Source organism: Montipora foliosa, chromosome 3 (genome assembly GCF_036669935.1).
Source record: "Montipora foliosa isolate CH-2021 chromosome 3, ASM3666993v2, whole genome shotgun sequence".
NCBI lineage: Eukaryota > Metazoa > Cnidaria > Anthozoa > Scleractinia > Acroporidae > Montipora > Montipora foliosa.
This window is the reverse complement of record NC_090871.1, coordinates 57,688,635-57,711,134: the sequence shown is the minus strand read 5'-3', so window position 1 is coordinate 57,711,134 and position 22,500 is coordinate 57,688,635. Positions and strand designations below refer to the sequence as shown.

General features: G+C 40.8%; 2 protein-coding genes across 6 annotated transcripts in view; one reads left to right on the top strand and one right to left on the bottom strand.

Moving 5' to 3' along the window:
* Positions 1–22,500, bottom strand: part of LOC137997753 (uncharacterized) — an 81,543-nt gene that overhangs the window by 32,247 nt on the left and 26,796 nt on the right. For 4 of the 5 annotated variants that reach the window (XM_068843967.1, XM_068843966.1, XM_068843965.1 and 1 more), the window contains 4 exons: positions 18,074–19,390; positions 4,744–6,096; positions 2,715–3,103; positions 1,381–2,168 (listed from right to left, as the gene is read on the bottom strand). In XM_068843967.1, coding sequence (XP_068700068.1) covers positions 1,381–2,168; positions 2,715–3,103; positions 4,744–6,096; positions 18,074–19,390 — 3,847 coding nt within the window. The remainder of the gene's footprint in view (positions 1–1,380; positions 2,169–2,714; positions 3,104–4,743; positions 6,097–18,073; positions 19,391–22,500) is intronic. The other variant, XM_068843969.1, reaches the window with a different exon arrangement.
* LOC137997774 (mRNA export factor GLE1-like) lies at positions 19,770–21,302 on the top strand. The gene is made up of 2 exons (XM_068844014.1): positions 19,770–19,806; positions 20,001–21,302. The coding sequence occupies exons 1-2, from the start codon at positions 19,787–19,789 to the stop codon at positions 20,782–20,784; spliced, it is 804 nt and encodes a 267-aa protein (XP_068700115.1). The 5' UTR covers positions 19,770–19,786; the 3' UTR covers positions 20,785–21,302.

The following is a 22,500-nucleotide window of genomic DNA, read 5'->3' as shown; positions in this document are numbered from 1 at the left end:
CCTCCTGGTCAGCCGCCAGAAAAATTAGAAAAGAGACAGACTAGTATAGTATAGTAGTATAGTATAGTACATAAAAAAAAGAAATCTAAACGATAACAAAAAATTAAATAAAAAATAAAGGATTAACACGTGCATTGACATGCCAGGTTCGGTCGCCTGGGCATAGGGCAAATTATAAGCCATGTGCGGATATTTTCTGGATCGAAGGACTGCGTAAGGCGAAAGGCGAAAAGAGCTTTTAACCGGGATTTAAAAAGAGATGTCTGCTCCGAGCAACGCATTTCCAGAAGGAGAGAATTCCTTAGAGGACAGACACGAACAAAATATGAATTGTGGTGAGTAGTGGTGCGCGCGCTAATGAGACGAATATAGCGCTCAGTGGATCCACGACGTGTAGAAGAGCGAGAAAACTGGATTGTATCAGAGATGTCGCGAAGTGTTTCTCCTTTGATACATCGGAAAAGAAAGAGGAGGTTTAAATACTCAAGAAAGAACGAGAGAGAAAAAAGGTCGAGTTTTAGGAGGTGCTGTTTGTACATATTCATTGTAGTGTAATGTGAAGTGCTGTTTTCTCCCCATGTAAACCATGTGAGAGTTAAGCCCTGCTAATGGAATTGGGCCCACACAAGGATACAGAAAAGGTCTGACCAGGGTGGGAATTGAACCCACGACCTTCGAGTTAGATCACCGCTGCGCCACCGACTGAGCTACAGGGTCAGACGAGGGGAATTGAAGATGTCAGTCGTAGGAATTTTAAGACGTCAAACGTTGGCCGTTTAGCACTTTATATTTCCATTTTTAAGGAGAGGGGAAAACCGGAATACCTGGGGGAAAAACCTCTCGGAGCAGAGTAGAGAACCACGAAACTCAAGACACATACGGCGTCGAATCCGGGAATTGATACCGGGCCACACTGTAGTAGTAGTAGTAGTAGACCTTATTTAACGTCGATAACTCGTAACAGTAACTTTTAATTACTGACAAACCTGAGGTCGACGGTGCGCTCATTTTACTCCCCCCTCTCCATCAGTGCTCCGTTTTACGGGTATTTAAAGCTACTAGCTACACGGAAAGGAAAGGAGTCGAAACAAGGATGCGAGATCCGGGAATCGAACTCAGGACCTCTTGCACCAAGGCCGCGCACTAACCGACTGTGCCATCCTTGCTCCTCACTGGCGGAAAGCGAGTGCTCTCACCACTGCACCAGCCCTGCTCTGACTGGAAATTACACTAAACTTTAGAACTGTCTCGGCGAATGATTGACAACAGTTTCGAAAGCTAAAGGAAAAAGACTGAGACTTCTTTTACAGCAATAGAGCTTTTCATTCCCTTTTCCCAGATAAGCAAAAATCAAAGAAGAAGGATCGACGGACACCGTACCTAAGCGGCACCTCTTCACCCATGTATGGCTCATTTCGTAACACCTCCATGATCTTCTGCCGCAATTTTTGGACACCTTCGTCGTTCTCCGCCTTGTTATTAACAGCAAAGTATGTCGTTATGACATGCTTAGCGTACTCCTTGCCTAAAATTCTATCTTTGATGTGCTTTTCCGTGGCCTTCACGTCTTCAAAAGGCTGATCGGCATGTGTTCCTACGATGATCACTGGTGGTCGGAGGTACGGCAACTTCTTTCTTTGATTTTCAAGGTTCTTGTTAGCATCAACAGCAACGGATCGAATACTGTGCACCGAAACCAACCATGACAACAAATTATCTAAATTGCTTTCATTGTTCAAATTATCCAACAAAATCTCATTAATTCCCTGTTTGCAACAGGGCTTTGCTTCCGCCAACAAGCTTTTATTGAGATTATATACCAAGACGTAAACTGCTCGCTGGGATAGAAACACGGAATGTGCAGCATAATAAAGATGTTGGCCGGCAAAATCCCACAGAGTTAAAATCACCTCTTCTTTTTTGACGTCATCTTCTAGTCGGAGATTTTGCAAGTAACGCACAACTAGGTCAGCGACATTATTTGGTAAGGTCACAGTATCGATATTTAACTCTAGCCCGTTGCTTTTTACTACTGGCCCTTCATCCTTGGATTTTCCCACCTCCTCTGCAATCTCGCTCTTCTGGTCCATATAAAACGATGATTCAGCCTCATTTGCTGACAGCTCCACGTTTTCTTGGTCTTCAACCTCCTCTTCAAGGCTGCTCTTCTGGAAAGAAAAGGAGCAATTTAGATGTTTCATTGTGAAAGAGGATGCTGGTCAGACAAATCAACTGAAACTGTCCTCACCTTGAAAACTACTTCCTCTTGCAGTACGAAAAGTCATAAGAACCTTCATTTTTAAAGCAGTATTTTAAATATGCAGCTATTGAGACCTGCAGCATCCATACAAACTTTCTGTTCCCACCGCCTTGGTATAAGTAATGTACCATGCCTCAAGAACATGCATATTAAGGAAACAACGTGTACCAATTGCTCAACCCCTGTACTGCGGTATATCACGTTCAATTGCAGTCAAATCCGGGAATATTCTACAGGATTCAGCATCAAAAGATACAAATGTATCAAGCAGCATTCGATTACTGGTTTGAATCTGGAGCATGCGCATACAAGCCCTGAGTCCTGTAACCACTCTGCTACATGGCCTCCTAGATTGGCTATTAGTTCTTTTTAATAACATCACCAGTACGCAATCAAAGTCTTGTTTGCAATAAACTCACACAACGTCTTACTCGGTTAGGTAATTATATCATACCTGGACCTGGTCCAATTGTGACTCTGTAGCAGTCCAATTTTTCTTGTCTGCTTCAGTTTGGGCCAAATCATTAGCAATTAGTCGTGATATTTCTCTCTCAAACTCGGATTCTTCGAGTTTCTTTCGTTCACTCGGAGTCCAGTTCATGACATGATCCACTCCAATTTCAAATGTCGATGGATCAACTTCAACTCCAACAGTACTCTCTTGCCAAGGGTCAAAAGGCAAACCGAGCAAAGATTTCTTCAGGCTTGTTTTGCCTGCACGGTCCTGTCCAAGAAGCATGATGCGCCCACGAAAAACTTTGACCTTCCCAGTTTGCATGGCCTTCTGAAAAGCATACACAGCCTCTGGGCCCCGGGCTTGAATTTCCAGTGGAACAGATGAACCTGTAAAAGAACAAACAACTGTCGAAAACAAAAATCCAAATACTTTTCACAGGGGTAGAACTTACAGTATAATACATGTAACTGCCATGCTCTACTAATGAAGTACAGTGAACTCGTGGGAGCTAAGCCATCAAACTAGGTCTAGCTGACACTGGTCCTGCATTTCGCTTGCACTAAAGCGTCGAAGGGTGAGTTTCAAACCCTGGATTAAATTTACCATACAAAGTGAAGTCATATTTAAATTCACTCAAATATTATTTGCAAAAGGGTTAAGGTTGCCTTAGAGATCAGCTACATACCTTGTAATAGAAAAAAAAATAAATTTTCATTGTATGCTTATTGTTTGGAGCTTGCGATGTCAAAAGAAACAGCGAAAAAATTACATGATTTCGATTAAAAGTACTTTATGTACAAACTACTCAGAATTAAAGTTAAAATATTTTATTAACTACCTCAGAATTAACAACAATATTATAACCTTCAATCATAGAATTCCTAATATTCTGACAAAATCTAAGTTTGATCCAAGTTTACAAAGATATCATCATTCAGTGATAGATGTGCAGACTAGGGAGCTAAGAGTTTCATGCCATGGACAGCGACCAAAAGTGAGCAGTACATTCTTTCCCTTTTAACATGTTTTGACACTACCACAGTTGTGTCAACTGGGGTCTCCATCGGAAAGAAACTCTTTATTTCTTGCGATTGAGCACACCTAATGCTAATGCGGACATACTAAAAAGGTCAAACGAATGCGGGAGTTGTTTACTGAAAGTGACTACAAAGGGAAGTTTTCGAGCCACATCATCAATGGGGTTGGCGTCCAAATACAAAGTAGCAAAGGGAGGTGTTTACTGTGAGGACCCGGGAAAGTGAATTGGCATCCTCACCATCAATGAAGTTGTAAGACAAACCCAAGGTAGAAAGGGAGCTGTTTCCTGTGAGGGCCTGAGAAAGGGAAATAGCCCCTTTCAAACCTTTCTAATTTAGTAGCCCGAATCATTTTTTCAAGAGCCCAGAATTAATTATTGAACCCAACCTCCTCCCCCCCCCCGAAGCTCTTGAAAAAATGACTGGGGCTACTACTGTCCCTATTGTTCAATATTGAACACGTTTACAAGTTAAAGAGTCGTTTATTAGTGGAATTTGCACAGTTCACGTTCGCGCCAACCATCCATATCGCCTTTTTCTCGTTTAATCTCCAGGTGGGATCAAATTTACAAGAAAGTGAGGATGAATCAACTTGTGATAAGTTAAACGCCCGTTCGGGCTACTCGTTCAGAAATTTGGTCGCCCGCGCGCTCGCAAATAAGGCGATCGTTAGGTAGCAGCATTGAAAGTGGTTAGGGAGGTGTTTACTGCGAGGATCTCCGAAAGGGAACTAGTCCCCTTATCACCAATGGAATTGCGAGACATCCAAAGAAATAAGGAAAGTGCTTACTATGCATGAGGCCTATGAAAGCGTAGAAATGCACTCCGCAGTCAGTCAGGCAAAGTATCATAAAATAACATTGACAAATCAATTTCAGTTAAATCAAGATTGAATTAGCTATCAGGCAATTTAGTATAAAGGTTTTCCGAGAAACGTTGACATTCCTTTATTAAGTCAAAAGCTAACAGCAACTTCAAGTTTGGCTTACCCGAAGATCTGCGGTCCTCCACGTTTGCATGTGAGACAGCAAGCGACACTTCAGTTTCTTCGGATTGCAAGGCTATAATTTCATTCATGAAGATGGAAACTTGTCTTAGTTGACCAAAGAATCTTTCGTCGGTCAGAACTGATTTCTTGTCAATTTCTCCATCAAGGATGGAAAATGCAAGATATAGACCGGAAAAGAATTCTTGAAAACTCTTGTTAAAGAAACTATAACGGAGACAAGGCGTTCTCTTCCTACCGCCAGCCTGGACCGAGAGAAAGCCAAATTTAATAAACAGACTTTCCTTGAAATTCCCTTCGATGTCGTCGAAATGCAGCTCTCCGTTACAAAGACATTCTATCGCCATTCTCCCTAGAGTCGTGAGTTCCTTCCTGTAAACGGAAAGAAGGTCTTTACCACTTCTTGGTAAGTGGTTCTTCATTTCGTATCGTCTCAAAACGAAGAGAACAATCTCTAAGTACAGCTGTGTTGTGTTGTTGGGTAGAACGCCGCCAAAATCTTCGAAAAGCACACAGAGCAGAAGAGTATGTAAAGGGTTTTTTGTTAGTTCTTTTAAACTCCTTTCAATATGCTGACCATCATCATCATATGGATGCCACAGTACTTTTATCAGCTTCTCTGCCATTAACCCTGCATGCCGAAAATACTTCCTTATGAAACACTCTGCATTACTTGTCGTGAATCCCACAATCTCCAACAGTGTGTCCAAGTAAGGCACTACTTTATTTCCTGCTTCGTGACGAGAAGTAAGAACAATGTGACAACCAGGCAGCAGCTTTCCTTGAATGAGATCAAAATACACATCCAATTTCTGAGGGTCTGCCTCATCTAACCCATCGAGCACTAACAGGACTTTAGAAGGATTTTGTTGCACGAACCGGAAAAACGTTTCTTTCAACTCTGGGTTAGTTCCTCTCGGCATGATTTGATCGTCAATAGCCTCCCAGATGGTAAATTCAATTTCTCGACATCTAAGGAGCAGGAGCACCTCTACTCTTGGGAAAGACTCGTCCCATTCGCGGTCTTGTTTAGTTGTCCAATCATATGCCAGCTTTTGACAGTAGGTCGTCTTTCCCATGCCGGGTTCACCCTCCATCAGGACAATCCGTGGATGTTGGCAATCTTCGTGTGATGCAAAAATACTTGTCATGTTAGTGATTTCTTTCGTCAGCGTTCCGCGAGTCTTTTCTTTTGCGACTATCCTAAGTCTGGTGAAAATGTTCTCTAGTTGGAAGCTGAACCCTTCACACCAAGGAACTGGAAAAACTACCCCTTCACGCTTATGGTAAATTTGTCTTATCCATTCTATGATATGACTTTGACATGAAGAACTAGCTGCAAAACAAACATCAAGAACAGGGGTCATTAGAGGTTGATTGATTCAGAGTTATTCGCTTCTTCAAAGCGAAATCCATCATTTGCAACTGGTGGACTATTGTAAGCTTGGCTTAACGATTTCCTGGCTAATTCGTCTTCAGATAAAGATTCAAGGCTCACACGGATAAAATGTGCGAGAGAAATTTCATGAAGAAATTGCGAGAATGTATTAAGGCAAATATATTTACTGAAAAGATAGTAAGCGTTTTAGTGATAAATAACTGTTTGCGTGCTAATTTCAAATCAGTATCTTGTGAGTAAATTTAGAGGTTTCACTGGTTTGCAAGCCCTGCTGGCTTATTTTCCTATGTATCACAACCATAAACCTCATTCCTGGTACACAAACAAGAAAAGTTTTTAAATGTTTCCGTCGTCTTATCTACACAAGCAAATGTTTGCTTTCACAAAAAATTTGCCACAGAAAATTCTCCCTGCGTAGATGAGTCTTATAGCTTGCGTACTACAGTTCTTAGTGGTAGTACCTAAAACGAACACGAGTTGGCATAGAATTTACACAATAGAAACTAGTAGCGATCTCGGATTATTAAAGTGCGTTTGACAAAGCAGAAGGGCAGCGAAAGAAACATTTTATTTTATACGTGGTCTATCGACCACTTACTTAATTTTTTAAGAGGATGTTGCACTTGGTCTTTGTAGTCAATCCTAGTCATGCGACTTAAATCCTCTCCGTTCTTGAAATACAAAGGGAATTGTGACACCAGAAAACGGCCCCTAAAGTTTCGGGACTTTCGAGAAACGGGGTCTCACTGAACTATACTGAACTTGGGGAGGCAGCATGGTCCAGTGGTAAGGGCGTTGGGTTTGCATGCAGCTGCTCCGGGTTAAAATCTCGTTCTGGCTTCTGCTTTGGATTTGTTTCCGGTTGTGCCAGATTCAACTCTACCACGCTTTGTAAATAGCCAACTGGTTAACCCCTGCCATTTGGTTTCTGTCAAGTTTGAATTGTTTCTTACAGATTGTTAAAGTGGTACTACGACCAAAAAAAAATTTTGTTTTTCCTTTGGATTTCAAAACTATGTTAACTAAACACTAACTCACCCAAGTTTTAAGTTCTGATTTTAAAAAGACACCTGTTTATTTTAGCTGGAATTTTCTTATTTATTGGTCCGCTATTACTAACTTCAAAATCTTGAGAGAGCTGGGTCGAGGAGAAAATGACGCCAAACACTCACTAGTTTAAGAATGCGATGCGTGTGTACGCGGCCTAATTAATATGCAGCACGGGAGTTTCGGGCTTTCAGACTTTTCAACCCGTGTTTTGCACATATAATAAATTGCGTTTACACGCTGAAATTTTAAGCTAGTGAGTAAATGACGTCATTTTCTCTAGATCCAACCCTTTGAGGTCCAATCGGCCAGTTTTGAACGTGAGTAATGGCGGACCATGAAATCCAAAACTTACACTCAAAATAAACAGCCTTTGGATAAAACTCAAAGCTCAAAATTTTGCCAGTTAGGTGTTAAGCGAACACGCTTTCAAAATCAGAAGAAAAAAAGGAAATGATTTTTTGATCATAGTACCACTTTAAAAAAAATAGTGGCTGTAAACTAGCTTGTTAGCTAAGTGCGCTTCCACTGTAAACAAAGCATTTACATTGCCTTTTTTTTCTATGGCACGCCATTTGTAGCAAAATTCAATCAAGTGAATTGTTTATGCAATCCAATCATTTTTGCGTGATTCCATTTAATCCAATCTTCCAAATACATTTAAACAATCTAAAAAGGCATTTAATTCAATCCTACGATTCTCAGTTCAATTTAATCATGACTGGATATTCATTCAATGCAATCATGAAAATATGTATTCAATTCAATCATGGCAACTATTCATTCAATCCACTCACCATAATGTGTATTGAATTCATTCGCTAAAATATCAATTCAATCCAACCATTACTTTCTTTTTTCAATTCAATCTGCACAATATTTGTTCAATCCTTTCATGAACATATTCATTCAGTCCTCACGAGAAAGCATTCAATCATCGAGCCATTTCATTCAATCTTCCTGGGGCGAGCGCGGCCAACCAAACCTGATTAGACAAGGTAAAAGGACTAGGATAGAAAACAACATAACTTGAAAATGGCGGACATTGATGCGTTTAATTTAGAATTTGATCTTTCCAAGTTTTTGGAGTCCGTGCTTCAAAAAGCAGAAAATATTTTACAAAATGTTGGTGAGCAAACCCAAGTAGCCGCAGAAGTGCATGCTGAAGTAATGAATTTTCCGCTGGTATTCCAGTAATTAGTTATGCTCCAATACCTTCGCTCCTCCTGTCTCACCTTCTCACTTGTTCTAATTATGCATAACTGTTGATTGGCTAGTCCCTGGTATTTATAACCTCTGTGACCGTTGAATATTCACTCACGCTAGCGATCCACGCAGTTTATACTTCAGCATTTATATCGAAAACCTTTTTTCCTGATGGCTACGGAGAATGATTCCTCAACGTCTTCAGCCCACTTAGGAGAAGCAGGTTCTAGCAACCAGGCGGGTGGCCCAATTGTGGACCAGGTTTTTTCGTTGTTTAAAGATTATCTGCAGAACCAGCTAGAGACGAAGACGAAAGAGATCGAGCAGAGGTCAAAGATCGACAAAGAGGTTGTCCGATTGAAGTACAGAGGCAACCAAAAGCAGTTCGAACTTAACGCCGCAATCGATTCCATTTTGGAGAACATTGAAACAGAAACCCAACAAAGTCGACCCAGCAACGACCGCATACGAAGTCTCGCCCAGGACGCAAGGCAACTTCTGCGAAAGAGGCAAAAACTTATCAAGATTGCTGATAAAAGCAAAGATGGCTGGCAGGTCGTCGCCGAGTATGAATCCGATGAGCTGGCTTCAGGTTCAGAGGACGAGAAGCGTCTCAAAAAAGCTCGTGAGTCGGCCAGTCGTAAACGCCGTCAAAAAGACCAAGCAAACATTGAGCGCGGGAAAAAGGCGAGACTTAGTGGGGGCGCTGATAATCAGCTTTTTCGCGGTAAGACCTTCGATGACCTCGTTTTACTTTGTGATTTCTCATAATTCGGATCCGCTTGCGAATCCTTCCATATTCCTTGTTTGTTTGATCATTTACGGGAATTGAAGGGTAAAATAATTTACGTTCGGTTGAGCGAAGCGAATTAGAACGTAAATGAATTTTCCGCTGGTATTCCAGTAATTAGTTATGCTCCAATACCTTCGCTCCTCCTGTCTCACCTTCTCACTTGTTCTAATTATGCATAACTGTTGATTGGCTAGTCCCTGGTATTTATAACCTCTGTGACCGTTGAATATTCACTCACGCTAGCGATCCACGCAGTTTATACTTCAGCATTTATCCCACCCTCCCGCCCAGCTTACTGCAGTTGTTGTTTTTTTGTTTACAGGCCGTAGGGATGCTTGTTATGAAGGGTTCCGCTGTTTCAAATGTGGAAAGTACGGTCATTGGGCCAAAGACTGCCGTTCTGCCTTCTGGCCAGGAGGTCACAGTTATCAGTCCTACAATCACAACTCCTTACCAGCACCTTCCTACAACAAGCCAACAGGAATTCAATCAAGCCAGCCAGCTATCAAGTATTGAGGAAGACTTAGCGCAGGTAGAAGAAATTGTAGAAAAATTCGAAGTGGACAGTGGGCTATCTTTAAGCGTGAAGGGTAATCTGAGAGCTAACATCGAGTTTTGGAAATCTATTGGTGCGCCTTACTTTATCTTATCGCTAATTGAAAACGGTTATAAATTACCTTTTGCTAGTTCGCCCGAACCCGTGAAGCTCAGGAATAATAAGTCTGCTAGATTCCATGCCGATTTTGTGGACCAAGCTATCCATGAGCTTGTTCTCTCTGGGCGTGTCTGCGTAGTTGCTAAGAAACCCTTGGTAGTTAACCCCTTATCTGTGTCAGTACAGCCATGCGGTAAAAAACGACTAATTCTGGACTTACGCCACGTAAATAAGTGTTTACTTAAACAAAGAGTGAAATTCGAGGATTGGAAGGTTGCTCTTTCCTACTTTACAAAGGGGTCTTATATGTTTTCCTTCGATTTAAAAAGCGGTTATCACCACGTTGAAATTTCACAGGAACACCAAACTTACCTTGGGTTTTCGTGGGAGGTGGCAGATTCTGGGGATGAAATATTTTATGTATTTACCGTTCTTCCTTTCGGTTTATCCACTGCCCCTTATGTCTTTACTAAGCTCTTGAAACCCTTGGTAAAACGCTGGAGATTACAGGGTATCTGTATAGCCATCTTTCTAGATGATGGTTGGGGAATAGTCCAGGATAAACAAGACTGTCACGCTACTGCCCGAGCTGTTAGAAACGACTTGAGCAGTGCAGGGTTTATAGCTAACGATGAGAAGTCGGTATGGGAGCCCACGCAGGTTTTAGACTGGTTAGGCTTGACTTGGAATTCGATCCTGGGCACTTTAAAAATTGTAGATAGAAGAATTACGAAGATTTTAAAAACCATTGACCATATTATCAACTCAAACTTTAAGGTTTCGGCGAGAAGTTTGGCTTCTTTTACGGGTCAGATTATTTCAACGGGTCCTGTCGTTGGTAATATTGGTAGAATTATGACAAGACATTGTGTCATGTCCACCTTGTGTAATGACCGTTGGGATGTGGAGTTTTACCTTGACGATTACTGTCAGGAGGAATTGTATTTTTGGAAAACAAATCTTAGCAATATTAACAACAGACATTGTTTCGCATATACCTGCCCTAGTTCATTTGTTTATTCTGACGCCAGTGCTACGGGTTGTGGTTCTGTTATTGGCTTCAATAACGAGTACGTGTGCCATAGAATGTGGACGGATTCGGAGAGTCTACAGAGCTCCACGTGGAGGGAGTTATGTGCGATAGAATTTTCTTTGCGTTCGTTTGCCCCAGTCCTTAAAGGATCACATGTCAAGTGGTTTACCGATAGTCAAGCTGCTGCCAGAATCGTTGAAGTAGGTAGCATGAAGTTGGACTTGCACAAAATTGCCAGAAGAGTTTTCGATATTTGTGTTCAGTCAGGGATTTACCTAGACATACAGTGGATTCCCCGCACTTTAAATCAACAGGCTGATTACATTAGTCGTTTGATAGACGTCGATGATTGGCAGACTACCAGTGATTTGTTTTCGTCCCTAAATGAGCGCTGGGGGCCGCATTCCGTAGATTGTTTTGCTAATTATTATAATCATAAGCTACCCCGATTCTTTTCTAGGTTTTGGAATCCCAACACGGCGGGTATCGACTTCTTTATTCAGCCACTTCGAGGAGAGAACTGTTGGGTGGTCCCGCCCGTTTCTATCGTTTCTAGAGTTCTTCATTATATGAAGTCTCAAAACGCTGTGGGTACCGTTGTTCTCCCCTTTTGGCCTTCGGCTCATTATTGGCCTCTACTGACAAGTAAATATCTCAAGTATATATCAGCTTATAGCATGCATATCGGGAACCAATCCTTAACTCATGGTAGGAATCTCAATTCCCTTTTAGGATCAAAGGACTTTAAGGGGCATGTCATTGCTCTAAGGATGAAGTTTCTTGACTAGAATTATTGCTTGTGACGCCTGGGGGTGGCGGCACCTTCCAGCTTATCTGCTATGATTAGTTTCCAGCGTTTGCTTGGGTTTTTGGCTGTTTCTGGTGGCTGCACCAGTGACGTTGCATTTTATTGGCACTGGCCATCTTAGATCAAGGGTGACTGCACCCGTTTGGAATGTGAGAATAATCAGTTCTGACTTTGTAGGCACTGGCCTTATTGGGGGATGGCACTGATTATTGGTACAGCTGCTTGTACGGGTGACCTGGCACCCGCCCGGTATAATTAGTTTTTCTGGAATTATGAATTGCATGGGTTTTACCCCGCTTTACTTCGGAGTGTTCTTATTTGTAATTTCAGATACTTAGTTCAAGCGGAGCTTGGAAACCTTTCCTGTCTTCGTCTTCACCAAATTTTCGCCAAATCGTGAGCGTGATGTTACAGTCCCGGGCGAACTCTACAACTAAAGCCTACCTTAGGGTCATCAAAAGGTTTTTAGAGTGGTGTAGGAGTAGGGAATTAAGTGTTCGATTGCCTTTTCCCGTAAGCACAGTATCGCTTTATTTATTTGAAAACCATCAATCTTGTGCTTCAAGCGCGTCTTTAGTCCAAGCTCATGCTGCACTTAAATGGTTTCACTCGTTTGTGCCTAGCCTCGACCGTAATCCTCTGGATAGTGAATTTTGTAAGAATTTAATTGAATCGGCAAAACGCATCAAATCTAAACCAATTGCCAAGAAGAAACCTTTTTCGTCCCAGATTATTAAGGATATTCTAGACGCTTATAATAAGGAAGATGCTAATTTGAAAGATGTTAGGATAGCTGCCTTATGCTCGTTAGCTTTTGCCGGATTTTTTCGGTATAATGAGTTGTGTAATATTTCACCCAACCATATTGAATTTCACAGTCAATACATAAAGATTTTTGTGCCTCGTAGTAAGACTGATGTTTATAGGGAGGGTAACTATGTCTATATAAGTGCATCGGGAACTTCCTACTGCCCTGTTAGTGTTTTAAGAAGGTATATGAATCTAGGTGGTATTCACGATAAAAGTGATCTGCCTTTGTTTAGGCCTCTGGTTTTTCATAGGAGTAATTCTAGTTATACTCTAAGGGATGGAAAAATCTCCTACACTACATGTAGAGAAATCCTGAGGGATTCCTTAAAACATCTTGGTTTCAACCCGGACGAGTACGGGCTTCATAGCTTAAGATCGGGTGGGATAACATCCGTTGTTCGCCACAGTGGTAATTCAGTTTCGGAGAGACTGTTGAAGTTGCATGGCAGGTGGAAGACGGACGCTGCCAAAGATATGTACGTGGAGGAAAGTCTTGATAACAGGCTTCAAGTAACAAAGTTTCTAGGGCTTTAATTTAGGTAGCTGTAGGTCTTATTTCTGTATTGTTTATCGCTTCCTAGTATCCTGTATCTGCTTATTACTTTAAAGAAAAAGAACATGGATTATACGAAATTGTAAAGACCTAGCGGATTACAAATACCAAAAAAAAAAAAAAAAAACAAAAAACAAAAACAAAAACAAAAGGATGAAAGAGAGAGCGGAGAGAGAGAGAGATTGATACGTTATTGTTAACGTTCGCTTTTTACTTATTGTAAAGAATATATGTTAAGGAAAAGAAGAAGAAGAGTGTATGTAAACTATTAAACTGCATTCGGATCCGCTTGCGAATCCTTCCATATTCCTTGTTTGTTTGATCATTTACGGGAATTGAAGGGTAAAATAATTTACGTTCGGTTGAGCGAAGCGAATTAGAACGTAAGTAGATCAAACTGTTTCTTTGATTCGGACATTGCAAGAGACAAGTGACATTCAAGCATCAGAGACCATCAGACACGATGGCCTTGGATTCACTTGCAGCCTGTGAACTATCATTTCGGAGGATTCGCGATGCCTCCTCGAGCATACGGGCGGACTGATCCATATTTGACACACTAGACGTACGCAAATATAAAATAAAATACGATATTACTTCTAAAACTGCTCCTTGAATTGACAGAAGCGCTTAACATTATTTTTTCCTAACGGAAGCATGACAAAGAAATGATTTATCGCCAAATGATACGCAAAAACACCTTGCACCTTCCTGTAGCAGCTGTAGAGTTGAATGGCGGAAAAAATGGCGGGTTCTGACAACCTCACGCGACTTTTCTGGTTGGCTGCGCTCGCCCCAGGAAGATTGAATGAAATGGCTCGATGATTGAATGCTTTCTCGTGAGGACTGAATGAATATGTTCATGAAAGGATTGAACAAATATTGTGCAGATTGAATTGAAAAAAGAAAGTAATGATTGGATTGAATTGATATTTTAGCGAATAAATTTAATACACATTATGGTGAGTGGATTGAATGAATAGTTGCCATGATTGAATTGAATACATATTTTCATGATTGCATTGAATGAATATCCAGTCATGATTAAATTGAACTGAAAATCGTAGGATTGAATTAAATGCTTTTTCAGATTGTTTAAATGTATTTGGAAGATTGGATTAAATGGAATCACGCAAAAATGATTGGATTGCATAAACAATTCACTTGATTGAATTTTGCTACAAATGGCGTGCCATATTTTTCTTTTCCAACACGACAAAGGTGAGTAAACGTAGCAAGTGTTTTGCAATGATTTGATTCCGTGTGGATAGCAAAGCACTCTCACTGCAGTTGTCATACATCGATTTTGCAGCAGTTCTCTTTTACGGCTGACGGGTTGGGGTGACGGGTGACAGGTGACGGGTAAAAGGTGATGGGTGGCAGGTGACGCGTAGAAGGTTAGGGTAAGCAAACAAGATCTTCCTCAAATAATGTATCTCAGGGTAGCATCCTCTAAAATCTGCAGAGTATCAAAGTTCCGCATTTTAATACTCTGCCAGCTGCACTTGGGTCAAACAACGCCACCAACGAAAGCCGCCAACGCAAACGCCCTTCCGGCTTCCTCACACGTTCCTTCCCAACGAAGTGGTTGGGGAGGAACGCGTGACAAAGCCCTAAGAACGTCTGCGTAGGAGGCTACACAACCAAGTCAAGTCAACCAATCATTCTCGTAACTTGAGGTGTTCAAAACAGGAGTAACAGCAGTGGTACGAACTTTGTCGTCACAACCATGTGCATAACACTCCAAATCCGCAAAAAAATAAATTTTGCAGTTGTAAGTGTGTAACAGATCAAACAAATTTTTAAGCTGAAATGAATCCGCTTCCAGATTCCGGCTTTTCCAGACGGCCCTGAATTCAAATGTTCGATGGATTCAAAAGTTTGAAGAATTTAACGGGAAGATGAGTTCAAAACTTCGATGAATTCAAGAGTTCGCTGAATGGCAAGGGTTCCATGAATTTAGATTAATTTTTTGAGACCGACGCTTTATCACACGCTCCTCACAAACCTCACAAATGGTGCCGCCTTTATGATATGGACACATTCACTGGAGAAACTCAACATTTTTACTACTCACCTCAACGGAATTCACGCTGTGATCAAATTTACATACAATCATTCGTTCATAGCCACACCTTTTTTAAATGTCAACGTCTCCATCCTCAACGGCACAATTACCACTGACTTATACACCAAACCTACTGACAAACGTTACATTCTTCATGCCACCCTTTACACACCAAACGTTCTATTCCCTTTAGCTTGGCTCTCAACCTTCGCCGCATTTGCTCCAGAAACGAAACAATCACCCTTCACACCAATGAACTCATCACATATCTCCACGAGCGTGGTTACAATCGCCCCTTTTTCAAACAAGAAATATGACGAACACACAACATTACACGAGACGACGCACTTTCACCCAAAGATACTTCTACCGCCACACTCAATAAACCAGAACGTGTTCCCTTTCTTTAAACTTACAATCCAGATCTTCGCTCCATTTTGTCTATTAATCGTAAGAACTCCAACATTCTTACTTCGGTACCTCGTTGCTACATGTGTACAATGTCTTCAAAACTATAGACTGTTCACAGTCCCCTAACTTCTCGTTTGATCGTCGGGATCGAGCACAAATTGCCGCCATGTTTGTTTTTAAAAAGCGAGCACGAACTGAAGAGAGTGACATAACTACCCAGTGGGTGCCCCGCCGAAACCCCTCCACTCCCACCACCACTCGGTAGTTATGTCATTCTCTTCAGTTCGTACTCGCTATTTAAAAACAAAGATGGCGGCAATTTGTGCTCGACCCCGACGATCAAACGGGAAAATAGGGGACTGTGAACAGTCTATCCAAAGTATTCCTCTTGTAGCTTTTCACAGTCGTACTGTAGCAACCTCAAAAACTACCTTGTTTGTGCCAAACTACACAATCCTACGCCACAAAATCAACCTCGGGGTTCTTACCGCACTTACATTACTGACGGACAAACTAGTTACACATTCCGTTCCACAGGCGAAACCGTGAAGACATATTACTCATAACATCAAATGCCATTCAAAAAATGTTATCTACATGGTATGCAACCGTTGCCTTAAACAATAAATTGGAGAAACGAAACGAAGAGTAACAGACCGTTTTAACGAACACCACAGACCAGTCGACAAACCAGCCAACCTCTCCAAACCCACCACAGTTTCTGAACATTTCCTCACTAATAATCACACCACCAAAGACATTTCACTTATTCCACTCGAGCACATTCATTCCAATCGTAATAGTGTACGCAAAGCAAGAGAAGCATATCCCTTGAACCTTTAGGTCTTAAGAAACATCAAATGTAATCCACCTCTTTCTCCCTATATTTCTTTACCGTTATATAATTTAGTCATCATTCCTTTTAATTATTGTCGTATCCATTAAGTCCGTTAATTCCTTATTTTTAGTGCTGCATCAAATCACACGCCATATCACTATTCAAATTGTAACGTCTTTGTTAACCGTAATCATTGCTTGTGTACCTTGCTGAAGAAAGGCAGTGCCTTTCGAAATATTGGCTATTTTCAATACATTCCTTCACCGTAATACCAGCCTTGCTCTTTTTAGCTTTTTTATAATATTTAAATCGCTGATAAGGTCCTTGACCAGGATATGGTGCTTCTGTTTTGTTACGCTGGTCCTTGCTTAGAACGTTATGTAAAGAAAAGTGACATGTTTGTACAAAGCGCCATACTATCAGAGCAGGTCCTGGGAATGAACTCGCTAGCGAGAATTCAGCTCACTGATGAGAATTTGAAAACTCGCTAGCGAGTACTGGACACTAGATGGCAAAAAATTCAACCTTTGCTAGCGAGATTTGGACACTAGATCGCAGAAACTCAACCTCAATAGCGAGAACTCGACATTACATCCCACACACTGAACCTCAATAACGAGAACTCGACACTAGATTGAGGAATCTCAACGATCAGTAGCAAGAACTGGAGCTTTTCCACGAAACTAGACCATTGCCAAACGTAACTGAACCTACAATTTCTATAACTCGATAGTGTCAACATGGATTTCAACCTGGTTTCTAGAAAGGTCAAGGGCTTTTGGCAGTAACGGCTTGCCATAGCTTCCTCTAGATAGCAGGAACCAAACTAGCAACTGTTCGCCACTGACAATACTTAAAAAGAACTTCTATTAGGTTTCGTTGTTTGGCAAGATTCTATGAAATGGATGTCCTTGGCAAAACGGTAAGAGCGCACCAGCAGCACATACATCAACCACTGGCAGAAAACCTTAATTCAAAGATCAAAATGTCATATCATCAAAGTAATATGCAGTCAGGAAAAAAGGAATAATCAAGTTATGGGATATACGGGGGTTTTTAGAAGTTCAATGCTTATATCCCCTTTATGAGCCTGGAGGACGCTGTTTTGTTTAGGTATACATTGAGTTCAAAATTAAGCCAACTTCATTAACCACTTGGAATTTTTTCCTTTCAAGATTTAAGGTCGTCACAAAAAAAAAACATCAAAGAGTGACAAATTTTGGCCCAAGCTAATTATTCAATTAGTTTACTGTGAGCGACTACAATTTGGGAAGTGGTTGATCCACATCTTCGATGGGGTTGGCATCCAAATACAAAGTAGGAAGGGAGGTGTTTACTTTGAGGGCCTGGGAAAGTGATTTAGCACCCTCACCACCAATGGCGTTGTAAGACAAACCCGAACGACATGTACAGTAGTAAGGGAAGTGTTTACTGTGAGGACCTGAGAAGAGGATGTAGCCTCCTTATCGCCAGACAAATCCAAAGAAATAAGGGAGGTGTTTACCTTGAGGGCCTGTGAATGCATAGAAATGCGGTCAGGCAAAGTCTCATAGAATAACATTGACAATTCAGTTTCAGTTAAATCAAGATTCCTTCCAAACCTATCAGCTAATTTAGTATAAAGGTTTTCCGAGAAACGTTGACATTCCTTTATTACGTTAAAAGCTAACAGCAACTTCAAGTTCTGCTTACCCGAAGATATGCGGTCCTCCAGGTTTGCACGTGAGACAGCAAGCGACACTGCAGATTCTTTGGATTGCAAAGCTATAATTTCATTCATGAAGACGAAAACTTGACTTGCTTGACCAAAGAACCTTTCGTCGGTCAGAACTGATTTCTTGTCGATTTCTCCATCAAGGATGGAAAATGCAAGATATAGACCGGAAAAGAATTCTTGAAAACTCTTGTTAAAGAAGCTATAACGGAAACAAGACGTTCTCTTCCTACCGCCAGCCTGGACCGAGAGAAAGCCAAATTTAATGAACAGACTTTCCTTGAAATTCCCTTCAACGACTTCGAAATGCAGCTCTCCTTTACAAAGAGATTCCAGCGCCATTCTCCCTAGGGTCATCAGGTCCTCCTTGTAAACTGAAAAAAGGTCTTTACCACAACTTGGTAAGTGGTTCTTGATTTCGCATTGTTTTAAAAGACAGTGAACAATTTCTACATACAGCTGAGTGACGTTTGGTAGTACGTTAAAAGGGCTTTTCGTTAGTTCTTTTAGGTTTCCTTGAATGTGCTGAATCATCGCCACCATGATCATCATCATCATCTGGTGCCAAAGTATTCTTATCAACTTCCCTGTCATTTGTCCTGCGCGCTGAAAATGCTTCCTTATACGACACTCCGCGTCACTTTTCGTAAATCCCACAATCTCTAACAGCGTGTTCGAGTGAGTCGCCGCGTCTTTTTGTGCTTCATATCGAGAAGTAAGAACAATGTGACAACCAGGAAGCAGCTTTCCTTGAACGAGATCAAAGTACACAGCCAATGTTTTAGGGTCTGCCTCATCTAACCCATCGAGCACTAACAGGACGTTCGACGGGTTTTCTCCCACGAACCGAAGAAATGTTTCTTTCAACTCTTGGTCAGTTCCTTTCGGCACAATTTCATCTTCAATAGACTCCCAGATGCTAGATTCAATTAAATTTTCACGACATCTGAGGAGCACGTGCACCTCTACTCTTGGGAAAGACTCGTCCCATTTGCACTCTTGTTTAGTTGCCTTGTCATATGCTAGTTTTTGGCAGTAGGTCGTCTTTCCCGTGCCGGGTTCGAGCACAATTACGACAATCCGTGGATGGTGGCAATCTTTGAGTGATGTAAAAATACTTGTCATGTTGGTGATTTCTTTCGTCAGCGTTCCGCGTGTCTTTTCTTTAGCAACAATTTTAAGTCTGGTGAAAATATTCTCTTCTCCACACCAAGGAACTGGAAAAACCACCCCATCACGCTTATGGTAAATTCGTCTTATCCATTCTATGATATGACTTTGACATGAAGAATTAGCTGCAAAACAAACAAACACCAAGAAAATGAGGTCACTTTAGAGGTTGATTGATTCACTGTTATTCCCTTCTTTTCAATTTCAAAGCAAAATCCATCCTTTGCATATGGTGGACTATTCTTAGCTTGCCATAACGATTGTATGGTTGTACGCACATACGCGCATAGTTATACGCACATACGCGTATATTTATACGCGTATATACGCATAAACATGCGCGTCTGATGTGTCTTTGTTATTAGGCTGTTTTAGGAACAGGACGTGAACAGGACGCGGACGTCAGGCGCAATATGAAAGAGACTGGAACCGATTATATTTCCCGCGTCTTAAATTTGGAGTCGCGTTTAGGACGTGAAATCCATCAGTTTGACGTCCTGACCAGAACGTGAAGAGAAATCATGGCAAATTCAGGAAAAAAGTAAGTGAAGGTTAAAACCTAAGTGTTTGAAAACTAGCTTTAACATTAATTATTTGTTATTCTATGAAAAACATCTAAAAGCAAATGTAAAGGCAACGAAATTCGAGGGTTCACAACGAACGAACTGATCTTTAACATGATGCTGTGGCATTAGTCTTGTGTTTTTGTTTACACAATTGTTTTGTTAAATTTAGGCTCACAATGAAGTGGACTGAGGAGAAAGACGTGATGATGATGAAGGAGATTGCGGCTCAAGGAGTATTTCAATACAAATTTGGCAGTCGAGAGAGAGGAAACGTGTGGAATGTCGTGGCGCAAAACTTAAAATGTCACACTGATTTGTTTGATGGCTTGACTGAAAGGGGAGCAAGGGATAGATATACTTTAATTTCAAGGCGTTTCAAAGCAAAGATTTCGGAGGAATTGAAAAGCAGCGGCATTGGTGGGGAGCCACAGACCGAGTATGAAATTTTACTCGAAGAACTTGTCCATTTAAGCGATGAGGCGGAGAAAAGAGCAGAAATAGATGCAAAAAGTATCAAGGATAAGGCTAACCTAGAGAAGCAGAAGGCGCTGGACATCAGAAAAAAGGCAATGGAAAAAATGGGGGAAACAAGAAAAAGATCTGCTGAAGATGTGGAGGAGGAAGAAGAGGAGTTCCAAATAAAAGAACAGAAAAAGAGGAGGAGAGGATCGGAGACCATGTTGTGGCTTGAAAAGAAGGCAGAGAGAGATGCTAAGTTCAGAGAATTACAGCTTGAAGAACAAAGAAAAGATAGAGAGATGCAGCGAGAAGAAAGAAAAGAGCAGCTGGACCTCCAACAGAAGCAGTTGCAGATACAGCTTGAAAATCAACAGCAGCAGCAACAACAGCAAACTATGCTGATGCAGCAAATGATAAGCATGATGCAACAACAGCAACAACAAATGCAGCTCGTGTTTTCAAAGCTGCACGACAATAAAAAAGATTCATTTTGAGTTTGAAAACATGAGGTCCATTTGTTGTTGCTGTTGTTGTTGTTCAGTACTTACTTAAAGCTGTACAACAATAACAAAGATTCATGTTGACCTTAAGTATTGACGTATGCGTTTGCCACCGCCTGAGTGGACATTTCACTTTTTATTGTTACTGCAACAGTCTACATTTTGGAATCAAGGAACCCCCATATGCGGCAGGCAAGTACATGACAGAGTAGAATACAAGCTTGACTATATAGTGGAAACTTATCATCTTTTTAAATTGTCTCATTGAAGTAGTTGTACTTTCACACATTCAAAGATTGTGACTGTATGGAACAGAACTAAAGAACTGTAGCAAAAAGGCGATGTGAATTACTTTTGAAACTTTTAACTGCATTACTCAAATAAAAATTGTTTCAGAAATTGTTTTAATTATTCAGCATATATATATATTATAATCTCCCATCCTCCAGATCTTCATGAGAACATCTGGTAAAAAAAATGTATGTACATATTTAAGGGACATAATCATGTCATATCCAACAAAACACAAGAAAAATAACAATTTAAAAAAACAGTTTTAAAAGGCCCACAAAATGTAAATTAATCTGTCCAATCTGTTTTTGTGAATTAAGGCTACCTAAAAAAGTGTACGGTATAGACCCTGTATGCATACAGTTACCATACCCGTAGATCATGGTATAACGGCTCATCATATAGCTAAATAGCTTAGCCCATTGATCAAAACACTAGAATTGCATTATCCAATGATTCAATTTTTAATAAATATGTTTATTGGAAATTCATTAATATGCAGTTCATCTAATCACTACTACGGTACAATGAAATGTATTAAGTTCATAATGAGTAAACTTTTTTTACCAGATATACTCGTGAAGATCGGGAGGATCGCAATCAAAATATTCAGAGACAATATTGCCATACAAGCATGTATGGGCATTTTGAAGAATTCCACAAACTAAGTAAATTTTCCCTATTGGACTGAGACCAATTTTAATCTGCTGTTTGAAATCTATGAATTTATAATAGTTTGTGATTGTTCCAAACATCCATTCTACTGCAATTCTGACTTCAGACATGCGCTCGTTAAAAATGGCCATCTGTGGGGTAAGCTGTACATTCCTAAAAGGAGCTTGTAAGTGAAGACTAATGGGGTAGGCTGGGTCACCATAAAGACATAAAGGCTGACCATTTATCCAAGCAACTCTTTGCAAGTCCGTCAATAATCCTGATTCACACAGCATAGTGCTATCATGCCTACGTCCTTCATATGGTCCATTCAAGTTTGCAATAATCCCATTGGGGAGCACAACACTTTGGAATTTTATTCCATGGGCACGTTTATGTCCATTGAAAACTATTTGTTGATTTTTTTGGGTCTTGAACTCTTACAAAGAGTTCCATCGATAAAACCAAAACAGTTTTGGAGCGGAGCACCTCTGTTATGGATAATTTGTGCGTAATGTTCCAAAGTTCGAGGAAGAAGAAATGGTTGATTCCAAGAGTTCAAGCGATAGTTATGTGCTTCAAAGGTGAAATCCAGAACATGGTTAAAAATTAAGCACAACTCTGTTGGATTTCGACCAAATCTGAAAACCATGTCACTATACCTACAAGGAAAGGCAAGTCTTTTTAAGAGAATGCAAAGTCCTTCGATACCTGTACAGACAGTTCCTTGGGAGCAAGTAAACTTATCAGGAAATCCTAAAATAT

Bases quoted from the DNA above. Each gene is read 5' to 3' on its own strand.
- LOC137997774 (XM_068844014.1), top strand. From the start codon at position 19,787: ATGGCAAATTCAGGAAAAAA. The intron at 19,807-20,000 runs GTAAGTGAAGGT...TGTTAAATTTAG, and splicing joins ATGGCAAATTCAGGAAAAAA to GCTCACAATGAAGTGGACTG.